Source organism: Macrosteles quadrilineatus, unplaced genomic scaffold (genome assembly GCF_028750875.1).
Source record: "Macrosteles quadrilineatus isolate MER2022 unplaced genomic scaffold, UCM_ALF_1.0 Scaffold_2__2_contigs__length_208266976, whole genome shotgun sequence".
In the NCBI taxonomy this organism is placed as follows: Eukaryota; Metazoa; Arthropoda; class Insecta; order Hemiptera; family Cicadellidae; genus Macrosteles; species Macrosteles quadrilineatus.
The window spans coordinates 78412354-78424599 of NW_026542595.1; the positions used below are offsets into that span (position 1 = coordinate 78412354).

General features: G+C 34.9%; 1 protein-coding gene across 1 annotated transcript; it reads left to right on the forward strand.

The window, feature by feature from the left end:
- The first annotated feature begins 7216 nt into the window (after positions 1-7216).
- Positions 7217-11200, forward strand: LOC128984462 (uncharacterized protein K02A2.6-like). Its single transcript, XM_054403784.1, has 3 exons — positions 7217-7565; positions 8601-9376; positions 9767-11200. Exons 1-3 carry the CDS (start codon positions 7217-7219, stop codon positions 11198-11200), a joined length of 2559 nt encoding a protein of 852 aa, XP_054259759.1.
- The last annotated feature ends 1046 nt before the right edge of the window (positions 11201-12246 follow it).

Here is a 12246-nt window from a genome sequence, read left to right on the forward strand (position 1 = left end):
TAAATTAAAAATTGCTAAAGTTATTCCTCTTTATAAAAAACAATGATTAAAAAAAAATAGCCAATTACCGTCCTCTTTCGCTATTACCTACCATTTCAATAATATATGAGAACGCAGTTTACATACAACTGACGAATTATCTGGAAACGTATTCTTTACATGATAATAATCAGCATGGCTTCAGATCAGTTACAACTGCAGCAATAGATTGTATAGAATCAGTAATAAACTCTCTTGACAAAGGTGAAACAACAGTTGGAATATTTTTAGACTTAAGTAAGGCTTTTGACAGTGTGTCACATACAATTCTTTTAGATAAAATCAGAAGTCTGGGCATTGATGGTATTCGTTTGAATGGTTTAGATAATACATTTCTAATAGATATCAATACGTTGAAATTAAACGTTTACAAATAACAGGGTTATCTCAAGATCTTCTCCTCTTACAGAGATTCACCATGGAGTACCCCAAGGGTCTATTTTGGGACTGATCTTATTTCTCTTTTATATTAGGGATCTGTCAATTCCATTTTCAACTAGTTTACACGGTAGTAATATCTACCTGTATGCTGGTGATGTTACTTTTAAGATCAGCAATTCATCTTTATCAAATTTAGAAAATTATTGTTCCGATACTTTAAATATATTAAATACTTTTTAAATTCTCATCAGCTCTTGTTAAATTTAAGCAAAAGTAATTTTATGGTTTTTACAACAGGAAAAAGAAAACAAATTGTACAGCCTGTTATTCAATTTCAAAATAATAAATTGGAAGAAATCACCACAACAAGGATTTTAGGATTAATTGTAGACAAAAATCTTACATGGAATAAGCATGTTGACCAGGTTGTTAACAAAATTACTTCTGGAATCCATATTATTAATAGAATGTCAAAGTTTTGCACAAAGAAACATTAAAGATTCTTTATTTTGCTTTTATCGATTCATCAATATCTTTTGGCATAAGTATTTATGGCTGTACCTCTAAGCAAAACCTAGATAGAATTCTTACTCTTCAAAAAAGTGCAATCAGAATTATGTTAAATTTAGAATGGGATTCTTCCGCTCGTCAATATTTTTCAAAATTGTGAATAATGACTGTGTATAGTATTTATGTTTTTCATACAATTGTACACACAAAAAAACTTTCTAATGCTAATTTGGTCCCTAAACTTGGTGATAGTCATAATTATTTTACCCGGAACAGAAATGAAATTGCTGTCAGTGTCCATAATTTGGAGCTTTTTAACAAAAAAACCACCTGTGCAGGGTAAAGGTTTTTAGACAAACTCCCAGCTGAGGTGAGGAATATTGATAATATTTCCAAATTTTAAAAACAATTAAACATTTCTTAACTGATAAAACATTTGATGGTTTCGAAGAATTGTAGGTTAGTTTGATTTAGTTTTAAGCCTAGTGACGCCATTCAATGTATGCGACTGTATAACGTATGAATAAAGATATTTTTTCATTTCATTTCTTATACAGTATAAGTAATATTGGAGGGACATCCTTCATTAAACCTGCTTAAAGCCGATGGATCAGAGAAAACCTTCCCATCGTTTGGATTATCTGGACATCATATCATAGATCGAACAATGCAAATAAGTAGTTTCGTGATTTCAGAAGATCATGACCCTAAATAAACTTTTTTTAAACGACCAACGAATTAAATTCACCACAACGTCAGGCGAAACCAAATTATAGGTATTCAATGAGCTAACAGAGTCAAGAGGTAACCAATAAACTGACTCGGAAAAATAATTTTGTAAAAGTATTTTTATTTAGTAGGCCTACTGTATTTTCAACAGTTTCTTTTAACTTTAACCATACAATTTTAATTTTTTCTATTTGTTGCACCTTTTGCTACAACTTGTACACTTGCTTAAATATAGATATTTATATACAAGAGTTCAAATAACTTAAAAGACCTTTTAAAACGTACCAATTTACTTGGTAATTGAACTTCCACTTTTGTCTGTGTTTAACCTAATGGCAAAACTCAATGCGTGATTTACTATTATGTTACTCTCTTCCTTTCCTGTACAGTTCGTTGGTGTTTAAAGGAATTTGAGTTTTTACCTACCTAGATTTCCTACATTGAAACCTACTATAGGCCTACAACTACCATAATGTATAGGCTTAATTTATATAATTCATGATGTAGCTGTTTAATTAGACAAATATAAGGTACATACCTTTACGTCGACAGTTCAAATGTTGTAGTAAGTAAAACTCACGACATGTTTCACCTATTCAGTTGGTATAGTAGGCCTACTTTAAGTGTTAAATGTTTTTCGTGCGTTATGTTTGTGCATTTGTTTAAATGTTTCTTGACGACTCTATCATGGATGAAGATGAAACATTCTTGTAAGGAAATCACCAGACGATGCCTAAATAGAATTGTTAGTTGTTCATGTCGCAATTTTTACTTACTACAATATTTGAACTGTCGACGTAAAGATATGTACCTTACATTTGTTGTATGTCATTCTTATAGGAGAATCTAACACTATGGTTGAATTTATGTCATACTACAGCTTCGATAAAATCTACAACCATTTTTAAGATTACCGCAATATTAATCTTAGGTTTGACTTTAATTTGTTACTAATCTGCTATTAGGTTAGATATCAGAGATCAAGTTTCCAGTTGCCATTAGAAGTCATATCGTGAAACTTGGTAATGCCTCAGGAAACGGGCCAAGTCCTGTCAGTTAATGGGACTACCGCCTATCATTAGCATTATGTCATTGGGTCTTAGAAGTACCATTTTTTGGGTAGAAACAGGGATTTTCATTGTGGCTGTGATGCATTTAAGATAAATTATCATTTGTGTAGTGTTAGTGAAATAAAATCTATAATTTGATTTTATCATTTAAAAATTCCTCTAAGGAACGACATTATAAATAATACATCTACAGGTATAAGAACATAACTCAGTCGTTCAAAGGTTTATTGCGGACATTTTCCATCACGATGGCAAAAAAATACACAATGTTTCGGGATCTGGAATCTGATCCCGTCCTCAGGTGAAAAAAAAACTTAACTGACACATTACAACTAACAATACACAAACGCCCAACAATGAATGTTGGAATACACTACAGAGGGTAGCAGTCAAAAAATATGCACTGTATAGCAGTCAAGTAATTATACAACATGCAAATAATAACCAATCACAAAACACTATAATCTAAGATAGGTCTAAGAATAGGTTGTTGTAGGTTGTAGGTTGTTTTTTACCATCGTGATGGAAAATGTCCGCAATAAACCTTTGAGCAAAATTAACTCACCATCACCAGCAATGAACTTCAAACAAAGAATAATTCAGTCTTTCGTCAGGTTTGAATTATATGTAAGTGGCTACTGGAAAACACAATACTATAATAACAGTAAATGTAATAATTACAATTTAATTCAAAAGCATTAAAATATTAATTTTCGGTCAAAAAAGATACGACGATTGTGAATTTGAGTAAAAACTTAGTCAAAGTTTTAAACGATTGAACAAAAGCAATCTATAGTGACAAACAGATTAATCTTATAAATCCATGACAGCAATTTGCCAGACGATTTGCTAATGACATTCTTTCCTAATTGTAATTGATTCTCCTTCTAAGCTAGTTTAATTTTATAAGAAATATTTCTTTGGCATTTTTGATCCTAATTATTTTACATACCTATTGACTTAAATTTCACTGTCCTAGTATTCAATACTTTTTCGCCATTAATTACATTCTAATTTTATAATACATAAATATTTGTATTTTATATGAATGCCATATGTTAGATTTGTAAGGAAATGATTTATTGCCATTATACATCTAGTGAATACAAAACACGTTCCTCGCGTAAGCCTGATATCAGCAAAGTTAGCGGCGAGCTGTAAATAAAAGTTAGAGAAGAGATGCGGCGAAGTAGTTCTCGATATATTTTACACAACTGTTATATTTTTTTTCTCTTACTAGACAACAGTATTACGTTTCAAAAATGTATAAACTATTTCTGGATATGATATGTGTTTCCGAGTATAATTTATTATTATTATAACTTAAACTAAAATTAATTTATATACAGGTTGTCAAATAGGTCAAAAGTCAATTTTCGGGTAGAAGGCCTAGTTTTACGGGTCAAGGTAAAGAAATTATAAGAGTACAAGTTGTCTTAATACTTATTCTAACAAATATCCGTTATTTAAAGTTTTTGTACACAACAAATCTTTGTGAATTTGGTGTTTTTCAATCGAACTTAATAAAAATTGGAATGAAAACTTTATGAAGAAAGATTACGTAGTTAGAAAACCCATATTATTGGTGCTTTTACTATTTGTAAGAAAATTTAGTAATTCATTAACCATTTACAAAGTTGTCTTGAGTCTCTAATGTCTTACCTAAACATGTTTGGAAGTTGCGGAAGTCGACTGCAAGACGGGAATGAATAATCAACGAGTAGAATTAGCTTCCCTGGAGGAACTAACAGCTAGTTTCCTTGTTTGATTACTTCTTAATACTACGCTTAGCTTGATGATTAGCTTCTCAAACTTTAAGCAATATAAAGTATAATTTGAAGTTAACTTACAAAATCTCCTAATAGTGGAAGAATATTAGGAAAATCGACCTAACAAATTCGAACTACCTAGAAATTTTGCACAGCTGTTAAGTAAGCCATGTTCTTGAAAATGTCAAAAGTCCCCGGAAATCCCTGCTGTGCTTCAGCCGCCATCTTGGAAAATGGCGGCCAATTTTCACTTTTTTGACAATATTTCCCAAACTATTGGTATCAGAGAATTTTTGTAAATACAAAAGTTAAAGACCGTTTAAAAATACAAATTTTTTATATTACAAGGTTTGCTCTATTTCTAACGGCTATTGAGATAAATAATAAAAATAGTTTTAAATTTAAAATTCCCATGTTATTCTTATGAAGGAAAAGAAAATTGTTGCAGTTTGCTTATTTATGGATATATTTTTATCAAACTTGGCAAACTTATTTATTTTATACTAAGCTAATGATATTTAACATAATTACACACTTTATAACCCTCCCAATAGCAGTAAACGTAGTACTTGTTAAATTTAAAGTTATTTAAATAGGGATTCTATCTTTCATTTTTAGGTATTATTTTAATAAAAACCCAGGCAGGCAAATGGAAGTTCATTTTTCAATCATATTAACAATCATTTTTCTTATTAGTATTATGATTTAAAGCCCACTTACTATTTTGTCACTACCATGTAACTACTAAAAACTTAAGTGGTACCTACGTTATTACTCCCGGTAGGTATAATTTTTTGTCGGTAAATATTAGGAAATTGAACCTTAAAATCCGGACTAAATTGAAATTTTGCACAGAGTGAGACTAGTTGATGAAAATGGCAAAAGTTCCCAAAAATACCGGCTGTGCCTCAGTCCGGATTTTAAGGTTGAATTTCCTAATATTTACCGACTAAATAATTATACCGGGAGTAATAAGTAGGCCTACCGTGTAAGTAGTTACATAGTAGTGAAAATATAGTGAGTGAGCTTTAAACTTACTAATATTAATAAGGGAAAACTATTGTTAATATGTTTAAAAAAATAAATATCCATTTGCCTGACTGGATTTGTACAAAAAATATATCCTAAAAATGTAAGATGGATTCCCTATTTAAATATCTTTAAATTTAACGAGTACTAGGTTTACTGCTATAGGGAGGGTACTAAAGTGTATATTTATGTTTAATATTAAAAGCTTAGAATAAAATAAATAAATTTGCCAAGTTTGATAAAAATATATCCATAAATAAGCAAACTGCAACAATTTTCTTTTCCTTCATAAGAATAACATGGGAATTTTAAATTTAAAACTATTTTTATTATTTATCTCAATAGCCGTTAGAGATAGAGCAAACCTTGTAATATAAAAAATGTGTATTTTTAGGTGTTCTTTAACTTTTGTATTTACAAAAATCTCTAATACCAATAGTTTGGGAAATATTGTCAAAAAAGTGAAAATTGGCCGCCATTTTCCAAGATGGCGGCTGAAGCACAGCAGGGATTTCCGGGGACTTTTGACATTTTCAAGAACATGGCTTACTTAACTGCTGTGCAAAATTTCTAGGTAGTTTGAATTTGTTAGGTCGAATGGCATTTGAATCCCTAAAATTCCTGGACTATAAATAATTCTTAGCTTAGTGATAGCTTATAAAACATTGTTTTGTGATCATAAAATTACGTTATAGTTTTTTTATACCGGATGTTTTATACCTTTATTACTTTAAATTCAATCTAATCAGAAATTTTATAAAATTTTTTATTTAATCACAAAATAACATTGTACATTAACTTCAGTTTATAATAATAATAAGATTACATTCTAATACGATTCATTCAAAATAATAATGTATAATGTTGTGTTTTTTTTTTTTTTTTTTTTTTTTAGTGCCCTTTGTCGTGAATATGAATTCACGTTGTCAAAAGCTTATAATTAATTTCCAGTTCTACACCTATCATTTGTAGCAGCAAGTTGAACTCTAACAGAATTACACAGTCGTGGTCCGCATCAAGTAGCGCAGCTTCTCTGTATTCTGGACAATCTCTTAAAAACATGTTTACGTCGTTCAACGACACAGTATGTTTTGCCACGTTTCATCCAAAATATATGAAAGACCAACATCCGACTGTTGTTTTTCAAAATCAACCAAGGAACCTATTAATTACGAGTTACTTTCTTCATTGATTCTATGGTTATTAAAGTTTTAGTGTTTATACACTTTTATCCTTCAAATACTAATTTTTCTACTATACTATTGTACTATACCTTTATAAATACTTGTATAATTGCGCTTATGTCACATAAATTATGCAAATGCATCACGATATTTACTCTGATAGTTATATGCCATATGTCTACTGTGCGTTACTCGTGTCTGCGTACGCAATGTATCATGTCCCTAGCATTGTCATATATGTAATAACATCTGTAATATATATAATTATTAATACTTCAAGAAGCAGCCAAGGGAATATTTAAGTTTGTTGTGGTGGCTGCACTGTATTTGGAGATGACGTCACGTCTCCACTACCGATGTTCGTCCTCAGTCCCGCGTCATATGTTAATCAGGTTAGTCTACTTGAATATTATAGTGCCGGGTTCTTTTGAGCGTTCTTATTCCATTAGTACTAAAAGTATTAGTTACTAAATTGGCGCAGTCGCCGGTATGTAAATTGGTAAAAATGGCTAGTGGGTCGATAGGGCGTATGAGTGATTTTAATCCCGGGGAAGAGGATATAAAATCTTACCTTTTACGACTCAAGCATTTCTTTAAAGCCAACGAAGTGAAAGACGAGAAGAAGGTTTCAATTCTCATTACAGTGATCGGACCTAAAATTTTAGCAGTGTTATCGGACTTGCTTTCTCCCAAAACAGTTGATGAAAAAACGTTTGACGAACTAACTAAAGTGTTAGAAGACCATTTTTCGCCTAAAAGACTTGTCGTGGCAGAGCGTTACACGTTTTACAGCCGTTGCCAGAAACCAACCGAGTCCATATCTGATTTTGCTGTGGCAATTAAACACCTTGCGAGTACATGCAAATTCAACTCGTTTTTATCCGATGCATTGAGGGATAAACTAATTTCGGGCTTAAATAATGATGTAATTCGGCAGAAATTACTGTCTGAAGAACTAGATTTCAACAAGACTTTTGCCTTGGCACTCCTGTTGGAACAGGCTGAGAAACAGACCGGTCTTTTCACGAACCAAACTGTCCACGAGGTTTCTAAATTCAGTGTTCGGAAAAATTCGCTAACAGGTGTTAGAAACTTTAATAGCAGTGTTAACTCTAAGAATAAATGGGCTGGAAATAAAGGTGAAATGTCAAATAGGCCTAGCCTAAATCAGTGTTACCGCTGTACAAGTGCCGATCATAGGGCTAGTGTTTGTCCTTACAGTAACTACAAGTGCCACATTTGTAAGAAAATAGGTCATTTGAGCAAGGCCTGTAATTCCAAGGATGGTTCTACTAAATTTCGTCCAAAAGGGAAATTCAAAGTTCATCAAGTGGAAAGGGAGGAGTCTAGGCCTAGGCCTAGCTTGGTTAATCAAATGGAGGAAGTATCATTGTATAATGTTGGAGTGTGTAATAAAAATCCTGGCTACCAGGTAAGACTAGATATAGAAAATGTATCTGTTAATATGGAAGTAGATACTGGTTCAGCTCTGACCATTTGTCCCCAGGAGTTGTATGATCAACATTTTGCACATTTGAGTTTGAGTCCAGTGGACATAAAATTGCTTACTTACTCTGGTAATGAAGTGAAGGTTATGGGGGAAACCCAAGTAAAGGTTGTATGTAATGGTCAGTCATATTATTTACCGCTCTTGATAGTGAAAATTAATCGACAAAACCAACCGATGCTACTAGGTCGTAACTGGCTTAAGTATGTTAAGTTAGATTGGAAATCTATATTTTCATGCAATTACTCTGATTTACCTGTAGATAAACTTAGTGGTCAGATGGTCACAGGTAGGCCTAATGCTCATAAGATGAACACACCTAACCTAACTTGTTCGGTTGGGCAAGATGTTGTGGAACAGTTGAAACAAAAATATGTTTCAGTATTTAAGGGTAGTCCAGGTGAAATAAAAGATGTGAAAGCTCGCATTGTGTTGAAGGACGGGGCCATACCTAAATTTTGTAAATATAGGCCAGTGCCGTATGCGCTGCGGAAGGCAGTGGAAGATGAACTTGACCGCATGGTTGCGGATGGAATAGCATACCATGTAACCAGTGCTGACTGGGCTACGCCTTTGGTGGTAATTCAAAAGAGCCAAGGAGTGCGTCTTTGTGGTGACTTCAAAGTGACTCTTAATCAAGCTATTCAAACTGAACATTACCCGCTACCACAACCCGAGGACATTTTCGCTTCTTTGGCGGGTTGTAAATGGTTTTCTGTCTTAGATCTTGAAGCTGCGTACCTTCAGTTGTCAGTCGCTGAGGAATCTCAAGAACTCCTAACCTTGGCTACGCACAAAGGACTTGTGCGACTTCGTCGTCTACCCTACGATTTGTCGTCTGCTCCTGCTTTATTCCAGGCTGCTATGGATAAGATCATTGGAGGATTGGTGGGGACTGTCGCCTACTTGGACGATGTGTTGATTGGAGGGTCAACTAAAGAAGAGGCCTTATCAAGGTTGGAAAGTGTACTACAAAGATTACACGAGTATGGAGTTAAGGTAAATGAGAATAAATGTAGATTTTTACAATCTAGTGTACAATATCTGGGATATTGTTTGACTGCCGAAGGTATTAGTCCTCAGGAAGGAATTTTAGAAGCTATTCGGGATGCCCCGGAACCTACAAATAAAGAAGAGTTAAGGGCCTATGTGGGATTGGTAAATTACTATGGTAAATTTATCTGTAATTTGTCTGATAAAATCAGCTGCTTTTATGATCTACTTAGGAAAGATGCGCAATGGTTGTGGTCAAATAGTTGTTCTAAGGTGTTTCAGCAAAGCAAATTGTGGGTTTTAAGTTCAGATGTGCTGGTGCATTATGATGTAAATAAACCCTTGATATTGACTTGTGATGCAAGTCCCAGAGGTGTAGGGGCTGTTCTCTCACACCTCATTGATGGCATTGAAAGGCCAATAGCGTTCGCTTAAAAGTCGCTAAGTTCGAGTGAAAATAATTACTCACAGTTGCACAAAGAGGCACTTGCCCTTATTTTTGGCGTCAAGAAATTTCATAAATATATTAATGAAAGAAAGAATGTAATTTTACAGACAGACCATGCCCCCTTGGTAACTATCTTCGGAAGCAAGCGTGGAGTTCCAGGCGTTGCCGCCGCACGACTTCAGAGATGGGCCCTCATACTCTCAGCCTATAATTTTGAAGTGAAGTTTCGACGCGGTGCTGACTTGCCGCATGCAGATGCACTATCCAGACTGCCCCTGCCGGACGACCGAACTCTGGAGTTGGAGACCAACCACGTGTCACACGTAGACACCTGTGTGCAAGTATTCAACTGCTCTGAATTGGTGAGTGATGCGCCCATTACCTCTAAGGATATTTCTAGGCTAACTGACAAGGATCCTGTGTTGTCTAAGGTTCGAGATTTCATCTGGCATGGCTGGCCAGACGTTAAGGATGTTGAGTTACTAGACTTTTATAGAAGGAGGGAAGAATTATCGGTGGATAATAATTGTGTAATTTGGGGTGCTAGGGTGGTTGTGCCCGAAAAACTTCGTAATGCGGTGATCCGGCTGCTACACGACCAGCACCCGGGAATCAACCGTATGAAAATGCTGGCTAGGAGCTATGTTTGGTGGCCTGGTTTAGACAAATGTATAGAGGATACAGTTTCAGCTTGTCATGTGTGTCAATGCACCAGAAATGCAGTGGCAAAAGTTCCGTTGCAACCGTGGCCGCTAAGTACATGTAGGTGGCAAAGAATCTATATAGATTATGCCGAAGAGCCGCAAACTAGGCAACAGTTGTTAATAGTTGTGGACAGCTTCTCTAAGTGGCTCGAGGTCTTTATCATGAAGTCGACCACTTCTGCTAAAACCATTGAAAGGTTGCGATCGTTGTTTGCATCGTTTGGGTTACCCCAGGAATTAGTGAGTGACAACGCTCCTAATTTTACAAGCACCGAGTTTAAAGAATTCTTGAGAAATAATGGCGTGAAATTCACATTGTCTCCGCCATACCACCCAGCCTCGAACGGAGCTGCGGAAAGATGTGTGCAAGAAGTGAAAAAGAATCTCAAGCGACAAGTCCTGGCGGAAGGTTCTACAGCTGTGTCACTGCAGCATAAACTAGACAATTTCTTATTTGTATATAGGAATACACCCAGTACTGTAACCGGATTGTCTCCGGCCGAGCTCTTCCTTCAGTGGAAGCCAAGAACCAAATTGGCTTTGTTGAAACCCCACTTAATGTCACAGATTGAGAAGAGGAAGGAAATGCAGAAGAATTCCGCTGACAGACATTGCGGTAGTTTTAGGTCTTTTGTGGAAGGGGAAAATGTACTGGTCAAAACGGTGCGACAAGAACAAGTGTCATGGGTCCCTGGTAGAATCTTGGAGAAACGTAGTGCTGTCACATATGTAGTCAAAGTGTTGGTAAAAACAAGGTTTTGCCACGCGGATCACCTCAGGCATAGCCAGTTAGAGGAGGAAGAAGAAGGAATCATGATTAATAGGCCTATGCAATAATCTCCTGTGAAAACCACTCCAGTCAAGTCGCCAATGAGGATGTCGCCTCAACCAGCTTCCGAGCCTCCTAAGCAACCAACTCCAAGGAGGTCCCCGGAAAGAGTGAGCATTCCCGACTTCCCGTCAGCTCCAGTGGATCAAGAGGTAGTGGAGACCAGCGTACAGTGCAGCCCATCACCACAACTTCGAAGATCCCAAAGAATCGTACGGAAGCCGAAGAAACTTGACTTGTAGTAAAATTAGGCCTAATGAAATTAGAAGATTTTTAGTTTATTTTTGAAGAGAGTTTTATGAGTTGGTTTAGTAGAGACAATTTAACCTGAGTTATTAATGAAATGACTGGAGTAAAGTTTTGTTGAGCTATTTTATTTTAATTAAAATGTTTGGCTTGGCCTTGGACTATTTTGAGCTAAGCCAGAGGAAAAGTTTTATTTTATTTTTGGGGCGAGTGTAATATATATAATTATTAATACTTCAAGAAGCAGCCAAGGGAATATTTTAGTTTGTTGTGGTGGCTGCACTGTATTTGGAGATGACGTCACGTCTCCACTACCGATGTTCGTCCTCAGTCCCGCGTCATATGTTAATCAGGTTAGTCTACTTGAATATTATAGTGCCGGGTTCTTTTGAGCGTTCTTATTCCATTAGTACTAAAAGTATTAGTTACTAAAACATCCAGGCATTATTGCACTACAAGACAAACATTTTAGACGTTTTATCATTTTAAGCTCTTCTAAGCCTGCACAGTTTTGATAAATGACTTTCCTTTGCACGATTACCAAGAATAATTAGAAATGCGAGTGCAGTAATCAATAATTTACCAAGTCTGATTGACAAAAAATTGTAACTTATATATAAAACTAAGCTTGGAAATGTCATTGGTATCCTTTATTGACAACCTTATTGTCTTATTTTAACCATAACGTTCAACAACTGTTAAAAAAATCAATGTAACTTTTATTTAAAAAAAAATGATAAAAATATACTACGTTTGTTTTATTGCTGATTGTTCTACAATTTTCAATCATGTTACTATTAGCATACTA